The sequence below is a fragment of the Galleria mellonella genome, unplaced genomic scaffold, assembly GCF_026898425.1.
Source record: "Galleria mellonella isolate WM207_F2 unplaced genomic scaffold, CSIRO_AGI_GalMel_v1 utg171, whole genome shotgun sequence".
NCBI classification, from domain to species: Eukaryota; Metazoa; Arthropoda; class Insecta; order Lepidoptera; family Pyralidae; genus Galleria; species Galleria mellonella.
This window is the reverse complement of record NW_026442014.1, coordinates 1790838-1812577: the sequence shown is the minus strand read 5'-3', so window position 1 is coordinate 1812577 and position 21740 is coordinate 1790838. Positions and strand designations below refer to the sequence as shown.

Genomic DNA, 21740 nt, shown 5'->3' with positions numbered 1-21740 from the left:
ACTAATTGTTATTTTTACCATAATTAGTGTTCCAAAAATTGTTTACACCTATTATTTGGTAAAGTTAAACCTGCAAATAACTCAAATCTAGATAAAGTTTGATAGAGCTCTGTTATTGTGTTAATAATTTAAAATATTATTACCTTTATATATATTTTATAATTATATAGTTAAAATCATATTACGCCGACCCCAAATGATTGGGATAAGGGTAGGAAGATGATTACCTTTATAATCTTTGAAAACTGAACTGATGTCTATTCATAATATATATATACACTGTGTTTCAAACTTCAATTTTCAAATAACCTGCATTAGCATTTTCATATACACCAAATCAATTGAAATTTCTGAAGATTTATAATTGTTAATTTATTATGTAACATCTAAAAAGCAACGGGCTTTGTAATTTAGCGAAATAAACAAAAATCTATTAATAGTTCATTGTAATAAATAGTAATGAAACAAAAAAATTGCGAGTCAAGAGACCTTGCTGCTAGCAACAACAAACGTGCCGGTCGGTGTTCTCAATGATTTGATTGTGCGATTGATATAGTCAGCCAGTCTAGTCTAGCCGCTTATCATTGTTATCGTCACGCCGGGCGGACGGAGGGTGCGCAGGAAACACTCCATTCAGCTATGATTGAAGGAAAACAGAAAACAGTCGACGGCGGGCGGCCGCGCGAATCTGACGCCTTTACCTCAACTTGGCAAAAAAAAAAAAACGCGCGCGCGCGGGAAAATTGACAATAATATATTTTAAGGACTTTAGAAGTATTTATGAATTTTTGTTTTCTTTTACTAAAACGTAAAAAAAAGTATTGTTTTTAATAAATAAAATTTGCTTATAGTCAATTTAATTGCTATAAGCACGCGCCAAAGTGTTAATGACAAATAAACATTCCAGAAATTACGACAATAAATATTTATAGATTAAATTATTTACATAATTAAAATAGAGAATATTTTATAAAATATATTGGAGAATTATTAAAGATGACGGAGCCTAAAAATTTGGAAGTATGCGGCAGCGTGATGGACGGGATTGCGGAGAAAGGGAGCGCGCTAGAGTCTCCCAGCAAGAAGCAGCCCACTGAGTATACTGTGTACCCCGTCAGATGGGTGGTCCTGTTTATCTTCGTGCTGTACTCCGCGTCCAACTCGTTGCAGTGGATCCAGTACAGTATAATCCAGGATGCGGTCGTGAAGTATTACGGAGTGTCGAGCATAGTGGTGTATTGGACCTCCATGGTGTACATGATCACGTACATTCCGCTCATATTCCCAGCGAGCTGGCTGCTAGACAAAGCGGTGAGGGCATTGAACTTTTTTATTATTTTTTATTTTGATTACTATGTTTACATTGTTATCAGTTTCATATAAATTGCCTTGACATTCGTAAGTACGCCAGTTTTTATTCGAGCATTTATGAAGTGTATTAATACGTTAATAGTTGTACTTAGTTGTTCTTAACCGACTTCAAAAAGGAGTTTCTCAATTAGTTGGTGTTTTTTTATGTTTGTTAACTCATAACTCCGTCAGATGTGAATCGATTTGGATTTTTTTTTATCTGAAGGGATATTAGTACAGATTAGTTCCAATTGAAATTTTATAAACTTTAGTTTTTAAAACAAAATATTGTTTTTTTTTTTGTGAAACACAATTCAACAAATATCCTTACTAATATTATAAACGTGAAAGTGAGTTTGTTTGTTACATTATGTCGTTTTAACGACTTAATTAATCGTTATAATTAATTTTATATACGCATACAATATATGTGATGGAAAAGAATATAGGTAGCGGTCAGTAAACATGTCCCAATCACGGACGAAGTCGCGTGTATAAACTAGTTGTAAAATATTTTTGTTATTTACACAAGTGTAAATGTGAAATGGATAACGTCAAAGCACATACACAATATATGGTATATACAATACAAAAAATATATATCTACAAAAAAATAAAATTGAAACATACTTTAATACTAGTGCCCGGTTTACATATTTTTGATGGGTGAAAATGGTATGGTAACCCCGCCTGCGCTAACGGGATACGCTGGCGGAGCACCAGTGAAGGGTGATAGATGAGGATGAAAACAGGCCAGTTAGCCCATCATGTTAAATTCATCAGGAATTAACCATGATAGTTTCCAGGGGGAACCGCGAGGAGGTCGACCTGATTGGGTCTGATTGCTAGCAATGGGATTCTCAGTCTCCATTACTAACAATTCCTTTCCCCCCGACTGAACAGGTTGGTCAAAAGTGACGTTAACCGAAAATTATTGGTTATTAGTACTTTTGACTGCAAATTTGCGGTTTTTTTAATGGATGAAAATGGAATAGTAACCCTGCTGGCGCTAATTGCATACACTGGCAGGGCACCAGTGAAAGATGTTAAGTGAGCATGAAAGCAGATCAGTTGGCCCATAGTGATGAATTCATAAAAAAACAATTAAGATGGTTTCCAGGGGGAACCGCGTGGAGGTCGACCTGGTTTGTTAGTAATGCGGTTTACCTACCAAAGAAAATCCTGGGGGAAAGGGATTGTTAGCAATGAACTTTGACAGCCCCATTGTTAGCAATATGCCCTATTAGGTCGACCTCCACCTGGTTCCCCCTGGAAACGATCGTGAACAATTCTTGTTGAATTCGTCACGATGGGCTAACTGACCTACTTCATCCTCACCTATCATTCTTCACTGGTGCCCCGCCGGTGTATACCGATAGTGCGGGTGGGGTTACTATTCCATTTTCATCCATGAAAAAAAAAATCCCATTACTAACAATTCCTTTCCCCCGCAAGTTTGCAGTTAGATTAGGTTAGGTACTTTTAACTGTTAGTACTTTTAAATTTCAGTTAAAAGTACGACTATTATTAACTAAAGCAATACGATCAACAGCAACATATATATATATATATATATATATATATATATATATATATATATATATATATATATATATATATATATATAATATAGCAAGTGAACCGTTTCCGAACGCTGATCCCGGATACGGGGTGTTCTTGTTATCAACCGTATTGATAATTTTTATTCTGCGAGATTATGCTTATTCTTAAATCTATAGGCGAAGTAATTGATACTGAAAATATAAAGTACTTGTTTAATGACGTAAAATTATTACAAATCTATTAAAGCTACTTTATTTGTAACTTGCTGTATCTAACAGGGGTTTTTGGGGGGGGGGGGGGGAAAGGGATTGTTAGCAATGAAGTTTGACGGCCCCATTGCTAACAATATGCCCTATTAGGTCGACCTCCACGCGGTTCTCCCTGGAAACCATCGTGAATAATTCTTGTTGAATTCGTCACGATAGGCTAACTGACCTGCTTCATCCTCACCTCTCATCCTTCAGTGGTGCCTCGCTGGTGTATTCCGATAGCGCGGATGGAGTTATCATTCCATTATCAACCATAAAAAAACAGGCTTTTTTTTTAATTCTCTTATCGAAACAATAATATTGGATAACAAATTTTTAACATATTCGAAAATAGATATCCGACCGATATATGTAGGCGATATGGAAATGACTGATGACCTTTTTTGGCCATCAATGTTCAGAGAAACAGGCCAGTTAGCCCATCATGATGAATTAATCAGAAATTAACCATGATAGTTTCTAGGGGGAACCGCGAAGAGGTCGACCTGGTTGAGTATATTGCTAGCAATATTGGGGATTCTCAGTCTCCAATACTAACAATTCCTTTTTCCCCGGTATCCATATTTTTATACTACTTAGAATGGCAAACAAGCTGACGGTAACCGTCGCCTATAGACATGAGCAGTACCATGGACATTACAGAGTATACTGTTTCGCCCATGATACACCCCATGCGTTGCCATTCCTGAGGACTCAGATGTTATTCCTTTGTACCCTGTAAATTCACGCCATATCCCACCCTTCAAACCGAAACACAGCCATGCAAACACAACTGCTTCACGGTTGAAATACGAATGGGACAGAGGTACCCAAGCAATCGACTTTTGTACAAAGTCTACCTCTGGTATAACATATTACGCATGCTTACTTGGAATGATACCGGAACATAGTGACATGTTTTCCTACTTCGTCACCATAAGATATGGTGATGAGTTAGGAAAATTACAAAAGGAAAAGAAGTTTTATTTACCTATTCGAATCAACTGTTTACAATGTTATCAGACCTACTAAAGGCCTTGGTATCGCCTAATTATATTATCATTTTTAAAACAGGCGCAGTATGTCATCTTCATAGTTTTTTAATGGGTGATAATGGAATGGTAACTCCACCCGCGCTATCGGTGTACACTGGCGGGGCACCAGTGAGAGATGATAGGTGAGGATGAAGCAGGTCAGTTAGCCCATCGTGACGAATTCAATAAGAATTGTTCACGATGGTTTTCAGGGGGAACTACGTGGAGTCGACGAGGTGGAGGAGGGTGTATTGCTAGCAATGGGGCTGTCAAACTCCATTGCTAACAATCCTTTCCCCCCATCTTCATAGTTGGAATAATTGATTCTACTATAATTATTATATTTTTTTACTATTAAGTAGTAGTATTTAATAGTAGAATTAAGAATATTAAAGTAAGTCTTTATATAATGAGTTTATTTGTTACCTTATAGCGCCTTAACTACTTAACCAATCATTATGAAATTTAGTATATGTACTAGAACATGTATGCCTAATTTCATATATATTGCATATATCGTCATAGTCGTAGAATACTGACGGATCTGAGAAATATTACGTATAAAGATCCGTCAGTATTCTACGGCTATGACGATATGTAATTGAGAAGGGTATATAGGTTACTTTTTACCCCGGTTACGCGGACGAAGTCGCGGGTAAAATCTAGCTAATATTATGTTTGATGGATACAACCTATAAACATTTGCATGCTATTAAATATGGTGAATAATTAAAAAACAAACTGTTATATCATATTATGTATGTTTATGGCAAATAAATTATTATTATTATTCAATACTATTTCCCATAATTGTACCCCCATACATCATTGTATAAAATATCCTAAGTATGAAGTTTGAATATTATCTTGCGCCACCTACCCACTTCTATCTGTTCTCCTTTAATCAAAGGTTGTCTGTAAGAGATTGCCTTAGAGATAAGACCGCCTTTTGTACCTTTATGTATGTATACATATATTTTAATCTGTAATTTATGTTACTGTATTTAATTTGAATTGTTCAATTGTTATTGTGTTTTAATTTTCTGGTGCGATGAAGAGTTAAATAAATAAATAAAATAATCTACCCGTGTAACAATTTTTATTCAATTCCGTCCAGCCGTTTAATAGTGATTGAGGAATAAACATCCAAACATCTATACAAACTTACATTTTCAACTGACTTCAAAAAAAGGAACTTCTCTTTTTTTCAATTCGTTTGTATTTTTTATCTTTGATACCACATAACTCCATCAGTTATAAATCGATTTGTATTTTTTTTTATTTGAAAGGATGTACACAGATTTTCCCATAATAATTTTGAAATCGGTTCAGGAGTTTAGCTTTTAGTACAAAATAAATTGTTTTGTCAGAATGGAAGTAGTTTGAAATCCAATCTTAATTATTAATATTAGTGAGATTAAAATTCATTGGACGATTATATATAAATGCTTCTAACACGAATCGAAATGTATTTCGAGATATCTATTTTTCCAACGAAGTAGAGAAAAAAAAAATTAAGAGTGGTCGGTAGTTATTTATAAACAATTTACTTTTCTATTTCCTATTGTATCTAAGTACATAACATTATTCCAATATTTAGCCATCCCCTAAAGCAGGCGTTAATAGATTAAACAATTTGCCAAACTTTACGTGTTTCGTAAACAATTTTTGGGATGTTTGACAAAATTGTTAGATTGTTTGCGACTTTGTTTAATGAAATTGTGGAGTTTGAATGTGGAAGATAAACAAATTTGATCGTGTACCAGGTGCTCGAGCATCGTTATTAAAGTTATTAAAATGTATATAACACATTGGCATGGTTATATACATTTTAAGACTGTGATTTATTTTTTATTTTATCTGTATTTGGTCTACCAGCATTTTTTTATACAACTTAGAATGGCAAGCAAGCTGACGGCCCACCTGATGGAAAGTGGTAACCGTCGCCTATAGACATGAGCAGTATCATGGACATAACAGAGTGTAACTGTTTCGCCCATGATACTCCCCATGCGTTGCCATTGCTGAGGACTCAGGTCTTATTCCTCTGTACCCTGTAAATTCACGCCATATCCCACCCTTCAAACCGAAACACAGCCATGCAAACACAACTGCTTCACGGCAGAAACACAAATGAGACAGAGGTACCCAAGCAATCGACTTTTGTACAAAGTCTCCCTCTGGTAAAAATTATTACACTGATAAAATTTAATATTAAAATTATTGTCTATTTATACTTAGTGTACAATCATTTTAAAGGAAACACAGCGTGCTAATTAACAAATAAACAATAATATGGTATAACAATCTCTTGAGGTATTTAACACCTATGTTATATATATTATATGTATATATGTTATATATAGTTTCACATAAATTTTAGTGTTCCCCAAATTAAACTGGCTTTAGTTGTGGCAAAATCAGTTATTTCTATTTAAAAACTGAGGTGCTAAATTGATGTTGATGAAACTTGTATGGGGCAGATCTGTAAGTATATGCTTTGAGATAAAAAATGAATTTTCTAAATTGGTTTACAACTGACGGAGTTATGAGGTAACAAACAGAAAAAAAGATGTAATAAAATTATTTTTTCAATAAAGACTGTACAAAAAGTTAACAAGAATTTTTTGCCATTGACGTTTTGTATTTTTACATTAGGTGGTGATCGCTTATATTTGACGATCGTGGATTTGGTTTCTGTCTCTATACAAACATCTGTATTCACAAGTATGTGTGTAAATCAGTTTAGAACTGACGGAGTTATGGAGTAACACACATAAAAAGATACCGAAATGAAAACCTTATTTTACAAGTTGAGAAGGACCTAAGAATCGTCAAAAAATATTACTGAAAATTTCTTTCAACACCCAATATGTACGTATTTATAAAATTCTAACGAATATATGTTTAAGTGTAGATACTTAAGTGTATTATTAGGTACGTACATACATGACATACGTTTTTTTTATTAGTACTTAACCGTCTGATAAGCAATCACATGGACGACTAACTACGTAGTACTTTTTACTATAATATACATAGTAATAGAAAATTCTAATAAGTTTTTATAAAGAACAAATACTTGTAGAATAAAATTTTTAATAAGTAATAATGAAAGTGCCTATGAAATTTATATTTTCTTCTTACTAATGATATAAACTAAAGCAGTGTAGGACGACCCCCCACTAGATGGAGTGACGACCTCAAATGCATTGCAGGGAGTCTGTGGATGCGGGTTACTCGGGACCGTTCCTTATGGCAGTCTCTAGGGGAAGCCTATGTTCAGCAGTGGACAAGTAATTTGCATGGCTGTGTTTCGGTTTGAAGGGTGGGATATAGCGTGAATTTACTGGGTACAGAGGAATAACACCTAAGTCCTCAGGAATGGCAACGCATGGGGGGTATCATGGGCGAAACAGTATACTCTGTTATGTCCATGGTACTGCTCATGTTCATAGGCGACGGTTACCACTTTCCATCAGGTGAACCGTCAGCTCGTTTGCCATTCTAAGTTGTATAAAAAGAAGTAATGGCTGAGATGATGATGATGATGTTGATGGATATTATAAACTAGCCGTGTAACGCGACTTTGCTAGTGTCCATCATTATATAAAGTATCCTGTCTGTTAAATTAGGATATGACCTACTTACGTACTAAATTTATATTCAAATTATTTTAGCTGTTTTGACGTGATTGAGTAACAAACAGACAAATATTTTAATATCCAAACTTTACAAACTTTAACATTTATGTTATACATTTATGGTACTTCAAAAAAGGGGTAAAGAGGTTTCTTCAGGGTCAGCAACCCTGACAGTAAATGCGCGTTATATCCATGTATGTATTGCGGGCTATATAGGCTACTATAACCGCTTACCGTAAGGTAGGCCGTATGCTTGTTTGCAACTTCAGTAGTATAAAAAAAATTGTAGGATATGAACATTCGTAAAGATATTTGTTCAATAACTTCAAAGACTTTGAATAATATTTTGTATAAAAATAGACGACTTAGTATTTTTTATCATAATTCACCCAGCCAAAACCGCGGTGAAAAACCAGTTAGGTTACACTTCAAATTTTTTAAACCACGAGAAAAGAAAAAATAACCCGTTGAAGATAAACGCCATTGTAATTTATGGGGGCCTGCGACACCAAGGACGTTACGTGCGCACTGCCGACTTTGAAGGTACCTTAATAAAATGTTAAGTTTTAAGAAGGGATTCTTTTGTATGTTAAGAGCATATGAACATACTGTTGTCTCAAGGGAAAACCGACTTTAACAATTTAACCGTTTACAGGAGGAAAGGCCTTTTAAACCGCACTATTTATGTACATGACTCGCTGAAAATCGTAGTGTGTGGCAAGAGCTCCACCGACAAGAGCGCACCTCTTAAATAGGATAGATAGATAGATTTATGTACATAATATATACTTTTTTTTTTAATGGATGTTTAACCCCGCCTGCGCAATAGGTATACCAATAGGTATATTCCTTATTAAAAGGCCGGCAGCACACCTACAATAGCTCTGGTGTTGTTAAAGATTATGGGCGGCGGTAGTCACTTACCATCTACTGATAAAACTCCACAATAGAGAGAGACCTACGTTCAACAGTGGGCAGTTAACGGCTTGTATGGTATGTTATACTAATACATACTCAAGGGGGAAAGGGATTGTTAGTAATGGAGACTGAGAATCCTATTGCTAGCAATATACCCAACCAGGTCGACCTCCTCGCGGTTCTCCCTGGAAATTATTATGGTTAATTCCTGATGAATTCATCATGATGGGCTAACTGGCCTGTTTTCATTCTCATTTATCACCCTACACTGGTGCTCCGCAAGCGTATACCGTTAGCGCAGGCGGGGTTACCATACCATTTTCATCCATAAATAAAAATACATACTCAATTTAGGTTCAATAATACAACTACAGATAATAAAATACTAAAAAAAAAAATCTATGTAAACGTTGGACAGATTTCTAAAGAAGTGTTCTTAAGATTATTTAGATTTTGGAATGTGAAAATGAATTCATTATCGATGGCGAACAGTGCGATGATAGAAGGTGGTCGTGAGCATCTAGTCAATTCTACAGAGCACAATTTGACACGCGAACACGGTAGTACAAAGGAGACTTTTGTTTAGATATATATGAATAATATCGTACGCTAACTAGTTCTCTATCCAGCTAATGTTATTATTAATTTTCATCATTCATGATTTTTTTTAGTACGTTTGCATATGGAAGTTTATTATATATATATATATATATATATATATATATATATATATATATATATAGACATAGTTTAAATATATGTTTAAAATTTAAATTTAGTTTTTAACGATGTCTAAATATATATAGTTTATATATATTTAGACATCGTTAAAAACTAAGTAAAGTAAGTAACATAAGTTTTAAAAATAAAGACATTTTAAAAATAATGAGATAGTTATAAATATTATGAGAAAGGTTGGATTTAATAATATCGACTTAATAGGTATCTGAAAAATAAAAGAAGTAAAAGAATTATTTTCAGAATTGTGTAACTGAAATTCTATTTATAAAAAGTTAAAATTCGTAATAAAAAAAGAAAATTAAAAAGGATGCCGTATTCTTAGAAGCTACGTCACTTGTGCGGTAAAATTGTGAAGTCACGTGTAAAATTCTATGTCTATCTTTGTGTGTTTTGTGTATTACAAAAAAGGCAATTAAAATAAACGATAAGATTAGAATAATATTAATCATTAGTCAAATTTTAATTACATAAGATTTCGGTGACACAAGCCTAGAGCTTAGTGCAGAATCGCTGTTATCTGAAGTGTGTTATCTTATCCAAGTAAGTATGTAAAATGAGTAAATATAGTACATTACTGTAGCGGCCGGTAACTGAGGCATTGATGGACGAATGTGAAGATGTGGGCCGAGGCGTAGCCGAGGCACACATACGTGAGTCTATCAATGCCTAGTTGTGGCCAAGGCTTGTATAGTATTTTTCTCAAACAATTCGCGGAAATTGAAAACACAATTTTACTTTTTAAGTTAAAATGATGAATAACGAACAATAATAATTTCTCACGCGCCATAATGTTCCTGTGTTTTTTTTTTCAATAAACAGCTTTCTATTTGCAAGCCAGTTCGAAATTTAAATAAAACCTTTTTTAGTTACCTCCTTGGTAGCCATGTGTCGAAGTAAAAGGTCATTCCATTTTTAAATTACAGGACAGATATGAGTTTCCATAGTAATTTATCTGGCCGCACAACACGACAGATATGGATTTTTATACAACTTTTGCCGGCCGCTGCCCGCATGTATCTGGCCAGTACGGCAATTTTGATTTATCTCGAAGAAGATTGTCAAAATAATGCTCACATTTCCAATCATAAACATGAAAGTATATTTATTTTTCTCAAACGAGAAAAATAAATATACTGCCAGTATTTTTGTTCTAAGCATAAGAATATTTTACTACTACCACAGATAATATAATAATATACTAGCTACTACTCACTTTAAATAGAACGAGGTTCACAGTTCGATTGTATTCAACTGAATTAAAAACTTCTTCTTTGAAACCTTTGTGTAGAATAAAATAATAAGATTATATGTTTGTTACTTCATAACTCCATTAGTATTAAACCGATTTGGAAAAATATCTTTTTATCTGAAAGGATATATTGTAACATATTCTTTCAGACCGAATTGTTGTTCGGTATCATAAAAATTTTATCAAAATTCGCTTTAGTAGTTTGGGCTTTGTCACAATTGAAGTATTTTTTTTTTTGTAAAACACAATTTATTATTCAAATAAACATAAATATAAGTATTTTTAAATAGCCGTTTTTTATGAACTACCACCCTTTCGAAATAAATAATGTCTTCCGTCTAGAGATGAAGTAAAAATAGAATTCCACAACTTATTTTACCACTTTTAGTACGTCAACTTGTTTGTTATTTTAAGGAACACTAAAAAAATTCATTTTCATCAAGGAAAAAGGCGACCCAGGAAACAATAAACATGACAACGACAACTCCAAATAAAACATCGTAATTATAGTAAACTAAATCTTATAGAAAGAGGCATGTGCCCAACAGTGGGACAGAATAACATCTAATAGCGCTATCTCTGACTTAACCCTTCTTTGCGTAATGGTGGAAATTTCCATCATAACATTAAATGTCCAAAAATTATATAAAAAAACAATTTCATGTTAAGTTGATTATATCTGGATACTACATTTTTAATGTCCATTGCAGAAAAAAAACCATAGCTGTCAAATTTATTTTTTTAACCTTTTTTCCTTTACATTGAACATGAATTATATCACCTTGATTAATTTCACCAATAAAAAAAATATGCAAAGAAGGGTTAAGAAACGTAACACATAATCCTCATACTCATTAATAAGCATCAAATGAATCTATCAGAAGTAGCTATTTTTAACCGACTTCAAAAAGAAGGAGGTTGTCTTTTATTATACTTGTTACCTCATAATTCCATTAGTTCTAAACGGATTTGAATTTTGTTTTTTTATCTGAAAGAAAGATACAGATTGGTTCCATAGAAAATTTATCAAACGGACAAGCATACGGTCCACCTGAAGGTTAGCAGTAATTTAATTTTTAAATAAAAGAACTAGTTTTGTCAAAATTGAAGTTGGTTTTGTTTTTAATCATAAATGTTCACAAGAAATCAAGTTATGTGCTTCTAAGTTATTTTAGGTATTTCAGCGAGTTTCAGAGCTAGCTCGTTGGAGTGAACTTTCAGTCAAAACTTGTATTTGGTCTGATATTGGCAAGTTCCTTCTATTGAGGGTATTTTATTTATTTATTTATGTTTTTTTTTTTATTTTGATAGGTGAAAATGGAATGGTAACCCCGCCTGCGCTAACGGGATACGCTGGCGGAGCACCGGTGAAGGGTGATAGATGAGAATGAAAATAGGCCAGTTAGCCCATCATTCATCAGGAATTAACCATGATAGTTTCTAGGGAGAACCGCGAGGAGGTCGACCTGGTTGGGTATATTGCTAGCAATGGGATTCTTAGTCTCCATTACTAACAATCCCCTTCCCCCCATTTTTTATGGTTAATTTGAAAATTCTAAATTCCGTTTAATTTGTCAAATATTATTACTGTCTGTTTGATAGAGGTGGCTGGTAACGCATAAACATGTCCAAGAAACAAATGTCAATCTTGTCAGCCATTTTGGAATTCTTTAATTCACTACCGTTCCTTTATTTTATCATTTTTAATATTTCTCATTCTTATATTGATTTTTTTCTGCCTCCTGCTTGATTTAGAATTATTGTCTGGCCATAAGAACCACTAGAACAATTTTGTGAAATCTATAATTCGCTTTTAAAATAATAATTAAAAAAACTCTTTTCCAAAAAGTTGACGTTGTAATTTTGAACTTGGTAATTACAATTAAGAAAAATAAAAGAAATCTAGATCTGATCATACTAAGAATATCTCATTGTATTTTTAAGAGACTAAAAAATATTAAAAGAGCGAATTCCGATTCCTCTGCGCTGAAAAAAATCACTGAAATCAACTTCGCAAAAGAAAAAGGAAATCTTTTCGTCGTTTCTTTTCAATGGATTCTTCTAGCCAGTGATGTGACAAATCAGGCCGAATTGATAGTAATACTCGAATATTCGATCAACCCGCCTGCCAAGCGTGGCGTGAATCATGGTAGGTTTTTTTTTATGGGTGAAAATGGAATGTTAACCCCGCCTGCGCTAACGGGATACGCTGACGGAGCACCAGTGAAGGGTGATTGATGAGAATAAAAACAGGCCAGTTAGCCCATCATGATAAATTATTCAGGAATTAACCATGATAGTTTCCAGGGGGAACCGCGAGGAGGTCGCCCTGGTTGGGTATATTGCTATGCATATAGCAATGGGATTCTTAGTCTGCATTACTAACAATCCCTTTTCCCCCAATCATGGTAGGTTGCACTTGGTAGTAATCTTCGATGGTACACCTTTGAAGATTACCTTCGTATATTATTATTCCTGAGGACTAAGGTATTATGTTTCCGAATCCTGTAATTTGCCGTGTGGCCTTGGCATAGAATAGGCCACCTCTTCCTTTCCCATGAGCGTCGTAAAAGGCGATTAATGGAACTTAATAGTCGAGGAATCGGCGGCAGTGTTCCGCTTAAAACATCACCAAAGCCTAACTGTGGTTGTCAACTTGCCAGTGAAGCGTGGCAAGTACAGGCAAAACTCCCCAATAGGGGGAGAACTATGTCCAGCAATGAATTGTTATTGGCTGGTATGATTCAAACAACATAATACAAATTCATATCACTCGAATATAGAATTCGACTATTTATGGTGCTGGAAATCTTGTGAACTTAGTTGTAAGTTTGCCAACAAGCGTGAATCCAAAATTCAGCATTCAATTCAAAAGATATTCATCTTAATTGAAATATCGAATACTTGTAATACTCGAATATAAATCATTCAGATATTCGAGTCTTATAATTCGAAGTTATTTTTAATCGAGTACCGAAATACTCGAATAAGGATGACTCGTCACATCATTGGTTCTAACTTCGGCGCCTTGATTGCGTAAGGCCTAATGAATCAAGTCCCCTGAGCTATTAATTAACGGAGCACCCCCTATAATTCAACGCACTTATAAATCAAGGTCTTATTCTTGTATTAAGACTCTTTTCAACGTCTGATTGAAAATTTCATTAATTGCTTTTACGTGGCGTGCGTTTTGATTGGAAACGTATCACGATAAGTATTCTGCGGTAAATTTATTTGTACTTAATTAGAATAATGATTAATTTAGATAATTTTTATATAAGTGTCATAATTTATTTATTTATTTATTTATTACATTAACTAGATGGGCTTTACAGTCTTCCAATATGCTTACCAGAGGGAGACTTTGTACAATAGTCGATTGCTTGGGTACCTCTGTACCATTCGTGTTTCTACCGTGAAGCTTTGTGTTTGCATGGCTGTATTTCGGTTTGAAGGGTGGGATATGGCGTGAATTTACTGGGTACAGAGGAATAACACCTGAGTCCTCAGGAATGGCATCGCATGGAGGGTATCATGGGCGAAACAGTATACTCTGTTATGTCCATGGTACTGCTCATCTCTATAGGCGACGGTTACCACTTTCTGTCAGGTGGGCCGTCAGCTTGTTTGCCTATCTAAGTAGTATAAAAAAAAATGCTTATCCAGGAAAACAGCCATACAATATAAAAAGAAATCTCTCTCTCTCTTTCGTCCATTTTATTTTGTATTGGTACGTTATATCTTACTTTTCGATACCTTCATTGGTGTATTTAGGATTTTTCTCTTAAGGGTCCGGGCCCCTTATAAGTGCATATGTACTTTTAGACATGGTTTTGCTTATAACTGAAAGCTTCACTCCTTATTTATTTATTTATTTATAAATTACTCACCACGCTTACAGTATCCCAAAACGTGTAGTGAGCCATAGGTCTATTTTAAAAACTTAAAAAATTTAAACAACATTTAAAAAATATATCTAATTTGTCATTAAATATATCAATATCTGGATGCTGAGCAATCAGAGAATTGAGCAGAGACATAGCCTGATAAGTGGGAGCACTTAGATATGGGGTGGGCCCCAGAGAAATCTGGGATGGGCGCAGACTTCCAGGCCCTTTTCTCTCTAAATACCTCTATGCATACATTACATACCTCAACTGTGGGCTCGCTTTCCTTTTACACATACGAGTATATCGTGAACAACTGCCAAAATTGAGAATTCCTTTTTAAGCGATTTTCAAAAAGAATAGAGGCCTGAATTCGTTTGTATATTTCCTTTGTGACTGTTACGCGACTACTTAGCTATTTCGAACCGATTTTAATTATTCTGTTTGAAACCGTCACGGTTTACTCCAATGTTGATCTCATTAACTTTGTCACGATTGAAGGTAGCTATTTCTGCAGAGTAAAATCGCATGCTTTCCGTATCAATATCTATCGGGATATCTTAGGAAATTTTGCACCGATTTTAGTGATTCTTTTATTCAATCAATTGAATCTTATATATATAATGTCTATATAATTTTATAAAACAAAGTCAATAAATGTACTCATATAATTTTTCTTATGATTATTGGCACTGCTGGTCAAAGTATTGCCAGGAATGACCTACGGAATCGAAACATGGTTCTACACAGTTGGACATATGCAGAAGCTTCAAGATATTCAGCGAATTATACAGATAGCTATTTTTAAAGTTGATTTGCATGATAGAATCCGAAATGACGATATCTGCAAAAAAATTAAAGCGACCCACACAGTCCGAAGGATAAGCAAGTGACAATAGGCTGATCACATAGCTCGAGGAATCGACAACCGATAAGAGAAATGTTCTTGAGTGGCAATCTATTATCAATTATTCCCAAATTCGTGTATAATATAGTATATATCATATGTGTGTAAGTAAATTTGTTATTCATATATATTTATTCGTTTATATATGTAATTTTAGTATGTATGTATATCAATAATTAGTAGTACCGCATTCGAGTATTCTGACACTTCCCTATGGTTGACTGGGAGAGAATGCTTTTAGCACTAAGTCCGTCATGTACACATATTTGTACTAATGAATAAATAAATAAATAAAATAAATCTCGTACGAGCAAACGCAATAAAGCTCAACCGACTATTTTATGGAGTGACGATCTCAAATGCATTGCAGGAAGTCAGTGAATGCAAGTCGCTCAGGACCGTTCCTTATGACAGTCTATGGGGAGAGGCCTATGTCCAGCAGTGGACAGATAATGGCTAATATGCTGATGGAGATTTTATGGAACAAAATTATAAATATACCCCATGAGTATTCTCTTATGATTATTGTCACGCTTGATACTAAAGATATAACTATACTGAAACAACATCATCATTTCGGCTTAACTGACCACTGCTAAACATAAGCCTTCCCCAGAAGCGGAGTTTTGCCAGTAGTTGCCAACCTTAGTAGGCGGGTTGGCAACCGCACTTAAGCTTTTAGAGATGTTTTAAGAGGGACGCTGCTGCCCATCTCTCTCTACCTTTAATTTCCTTTAGTCGCCTCTTACGATACCTACAGGAAAAGAAGTAGTGGCCTTTTCTATGCTGGGACCATATGGCCACACTGAATACTTGTTACGAATAACATATAACTATGTCATATAACTATAATATACATAATTCGTAATGTATTTCTGTTACTCGCTTGACTTGTTTTAAATAATTACATTATGTTTTTACATTGCTGTCGATTTACGTCACTATCGTAAACATATGTATTTTACCGTTAAATTACCGTAATAAGTAATAATTTCCTTAATTCAATGTAGGCACGAAATTATTATAATGATCATCGTCATCATCATCTCAGCCATTATACTTCCACTGCTGAACATAAGCCTCCTTCATAGGCTGCCACAAAGATATAATTACAATGATAAAGTTTAATTTAAACCAACTTCAAAAAGGAGGTTCTCAATTTAGTGTTTCTTTTTACCAGAGGGTGACTTTGTACAAAAGTCGTTTGCTTAGATACCTCTGTCCCATTCGTGTTTCTACCGTGAAGCAGTTGGGTTTGCATGGCTGTGTTTCGGTTTGAAGGGTGGGATATGGCAGTGAATTGACAGGGTACAGAGGAATAACACTTGAGTCCTCAGGAATGGCAACGCATGCGGGGTATCATGGGCGAAACAGTATACTCTGTTTTGTCCATGGTACTGCTCAAGTCTTTAGGCGACTGTTACCACTTTCCATCAAGTGGACCGTCAACTTGTTTACCCTACTAAATTGCATAAAAAAAATAATGTTTGTTACCTCATAACTCTGTCAGATGTATACTGATTTGAAAATTATTTTTCTATGTGAAAGGATATACTCACAGATTGGTCCTATAGAAGTTTAATCAAAATCGTTTTAGTAGTTTAATTTTTAAATTAAAATTTTTGGTTTTAATCACGTTTGATTGAAGTCAATTATTGATTGATTTTTAAAATAGAGATTTTTAATTTGACTATTTTTTTACGTATATAATAATTTTTTTTCCGCTACTTTGTACGTGTGTATTTTAAAAGTAGAAAATCCAATAATATGCGCCACTTCTAGTTAGACGTTTAAATTATTCCTTTAGAAATGTAACTGTGAAAACCGCATCCAATTTGATGCAGTAGTTTTTGCGTGATGCCGAAACAAATATATAGAAAGACAAAATTTCTTAAAAACTTTAGTAATTTATTGCTCTTAAAACCCCTTTTATTATTCTTAATTGGTATCTCCCATATCAGATACTGCGTAGTTATAATTTTATTATATTAGTAACATTTAGTAAGTAACCCTGCGGAGTGAGGCCCTGGTGACCTGTATTCTTATTAGGTACTGGTGCCTGAGACAGGTATTCTTATACCTATCTCAGGCACCAGTCTCTCACAGTTATATTTATAATTTGATTACTTTAATATAAGCATGTCTCATTGTATCTCACTGTGATAAATTGTAAACAGAAAATAAATCTATATTAATATTAATATATATTTTGTTATATCTTCACTAATTTTTCTCCGATTTGGATGATTGTTTTGTAATTGACAGTTATTACTCTCGTGTTGGTTTTTTGCCAATTTTACCGCAATTGAAGTATTATTTTTTTATGAAACTCTTTTAAAGTTTCAAGTGTGTTTTTCGTTGTATAACATAATGGTAATCCTAGACTCATTACCGAATTATATTTTACTAATATCAAAGTTAACAGCTAACAGGAAAACCCCAAATATAGTAATCTTGTTACAATTGAACTTATTTACAAATAAAATTATGACAAAAAATAAATTGATAAATATACTTCGTACGATATGCTGTGCTCAAGGTTAAAACGAAATGTATTGTGCTATATTTGTCAAATATAATATAAGATGTAATATAATATACATTAAATACGTGAAATAACGACAATACATTCAAAAAAATGTTTTATTCAATATTTTGATTACAGTATTTACAAATCACAGGACTTTTATTGTGAAAAAATATCACAATATTTTTTGAGTATCTACAAATTGGTGTTTTTTGTAATAACATTTATGTTGTGATTTTTTAATGGAATTATATTACATTATATATTTTTTTTTTATTATACACAAAAATTACATTTGTTATAATTTATTTTAATAAAAGATGTGCAAGAGGTTTAACTCACTAAGAGTTTTCTTCCAGCAAACTCTGGGTGGAAAGGAATATTAATTACCAACGGGCAGTATATTAAGAAGAAAAAACAGTAGGGTTGTCTCTACTAAGAAATAATAAATATGCTTACCTAAATATAAAATATAGGGTTCTTCAAAAAGGCGGTAAAGAGGTTTCTTTAGGGTCAGCAACGCGCGCGTAATATACCATTGCAGGCGTTCATAGGCTACGGTAATCACTTATCATCAGGTGGATCGTATACTTGTTTGCCACTTCAATGGTATAAAAAAAAAACTAACCTATACACTTACATTTTTACACACATTTATTACATTATTACACACATATTTGCATATAATAGTACATATATATAAAATATTATTTCTACATATACAAAATATGTACATAACAGAGGGACGGATCCGCCAGCAGTGCCGGTACCCTCCTGGGGTAGTTGGAATATTGCGTTGGTTTGGTCATTTGAAGAGGATGGATGAAAGAAGAATTACGAAAGAGATTTATCGAGCAAGAATGAATAGAGATGTCGGTAGGGGCCGCCCTAGACGGGACGTGTGTCGACCAAATAGGCGACGTGCTGAAGAAGGGCCAAATTAAAAGTACCTGTAACCGGCGAGCGTGTATGAAAAGATTGATGAATGTGGAAGAAGCGAAAGAGGTTTGTTTGAATCAAAGAATTTGGTGTTCCATTGTTTCTGCCTACCCTAATGGGAGACAGGCGTGACAGATATGAATGTATGTATGTACATAAACAGACATAATATATAAAAGTTTACGGAAGACAGTAGATGCTCTTTCAATACAAGATGGGTTTGCCCCAGACCTTACCGCACCTGATGGTAAGTGGTGATAAGATCTAGGATCGAGCACACTCACCCTACATATATTTATTTCTACTATATTGATTATATAATATTATTGAAAGCTCGTTTTCTCCCCAGTTACTTTCTACCACAGATAATATATTATACTAGTTTTCTGCGCGGGAATTTAAGTGGTTTTATAAATTGTAATTATATATATATATATATATATATATATATATATATATATATATATATATATATATATATATATATATATATATATATATCATTAGAGCCAATTTAATATTGCAAATTTGGCATGCATAGTTACACAATGAATGAATGAAAACTCTTTATTGTTCCCTTCAATGAATGATACAGATTATAAAGATTAACAATATGTACACAAACATAATGAATACTTATTTACATAAACTTAATTACATAAAAGCAAGATAAAGAGGCAACAATGGGCGGCCTTATCGCTAAATAACGATCTCTTCCAGGCAACTTTATAAATTTATTTCAGCCGTTAACTGTCCACTACTGAACATTAGCCGTCCCCATAAGGGGAGTTTTGCCAGTACTTGCCACGCTTGGCAGGCGGGTTGGCAACCGCAGTTAGGCCTTTTACATATGTTTTAAGAAGGACGCTGCTGCCCATCCCTCCACCATATGCTCCCTTAGTCGCCTCTTACGACACCCACGGTAAAGGAAGTGGTGGTTCATTCTATGCCGGGATGTATGATTATGTACCTTATAAATACACAATATAAATTTAATGGGAAAACCAATGGAATAAATGATATATCAAGATAGAGCATACACCAGTTTTTAAGTTAAATAACAAAAAATAACCGCATCCGATTTGATGCAGTGGTTTTTGCACGACACTGGAACGAGCGTACAGCTAAGAAAGACTAAATTAAAAAAAAAATATATTATTTTTACTTCCATTGCTCTTATTAAGATCTCTTATATACATTTTTCTTAACATTTTTCATGTACAGGCATCGTCCAGTTACCATTTTAATAATAATATATAATAATAATAAAATCATTATTTTAAATACCAAACCAAATACATTAATAACAACTTTATACATTAAAATAATAAGTATGTTGTAGCAGCTGGAATGGTCCGCACTCAGCGTAAGCTGCAGCGTGGTGCTGCAGCGCTGACTTTCAACAGGGCCACCACTCGATAGGTAGCACTCGAGAAACAGGATTAAATTTATAATATACTATCCACTGGGGGGAAGAGGTTGTTAGTAATGGGGAGGTTAGTCCCCATTGCTATCAATATACCCCTATCTGGTCGCCCTCCACGTGGTGCCTCCTGGAAACTATCGTGCCTAATTTATCATTGAATTCGTCACGATGACTAACTGACCTGCCTTTTCATCCTCCTCTATCACCTCTCACTGGTACCCCGCCAGTGTATACCGATAGCGCAGGCGGAGTACTATGCCATTTTCACCCATTAAAAAAATATACTATTAATTGGATCTTATAGAAGATATAAATATTACCAATGAATGTAATAATATATTATTATATTATATTAGTTATTTCTTATACTTTATTCAACTGTTTTATTTTAATATATTACATATTGTAACATATTCATTTACACACGCGACCAGTTTCGCAACATCATCATAGAAACCGGTCGTCTGCATAAATAATATATATTTAATATTTTTTGTTGATTTGTTACCTACTCGTTATTGTATCGAAGTATAAAACAAAAAAAAAAGGATCAAAATATATTTAGATGAAGGGTTCATCATCATCACCTCAGCTATCACCTGTCCATTGTTGAAAGTAGGCCTCGCCCATGAACGCCATAAGGAACTATTCTGAGCCACCTGCATCCATTGACTCCCTGCTATGCATTTGAGGTCATCTCTCCGTCTAGCCAATTTGTAAATTTTTTTATCTGGAAAAAAAACATACAGCTTGTTGCTATAGAAATTTTATTAATGTCAGTACATATTGGTAATATAGTTGTTAAAATGAAATGAGCCTGTTATAATCAGTTACTAACAATCCCTTCCCCCCACTCGGATAGGTTATATGTTATTTAAGACATAGGATACTTTATATACGGGTGAAATCGTGAGATACAAGATTCAAGATTAATTTATTTGTAAAACATGCGTGTAAATACATGCAGATGTTGACAATATAATATCGTTCGACATATTTAGCCTGTACGGCATACAAACATATGTAGTTACATTAGTATTACATGTAGTAGATCATTCACATTATACATCAAGTCCATTTTTTACCATTAATCGTCATCACATTCTAATTTTAAGTACATTTAAATAAATAATAATTGTCAGGCAAGAATTAAAGAACGATGTCACAATGATGGTAATAAATATAAATAAATATTCGTTTTGTCAAATTTACAGCTAATTAAAATACAGCTAATACAAAATAAGTGGGGGGAAAGGGATTGTTAGCAATGGAAGTTTGACAGCCCCATTATAGCAATAGGTCCTATT

General features: G+C 34.0%; 1 protein-coding gene across 1 annotated transcript in view; it reads left to right on the top strand.

Moving 5' to 3' along the window:
- The first annotated feature begins 647 nt into the window (after positions 1-647).
- Positions 648-21740, top strand: part of LOC113518075 (uncharacterized MFS-type transporter C09D4.1) — a 73790-nt gene continuing 52697 nt past the window's right edge. The window contains exon 1 of the mRNA XM_052892875.1: positions 648-1311. Within this exon, the coding sequence (XP_052748835.1) occupies positions 997-1311 (315 nt within the window). The 5' untranslated portion in view covers positions 648-996. The remainder of the gene's footprint in view (positions 1312-21740) is intronic.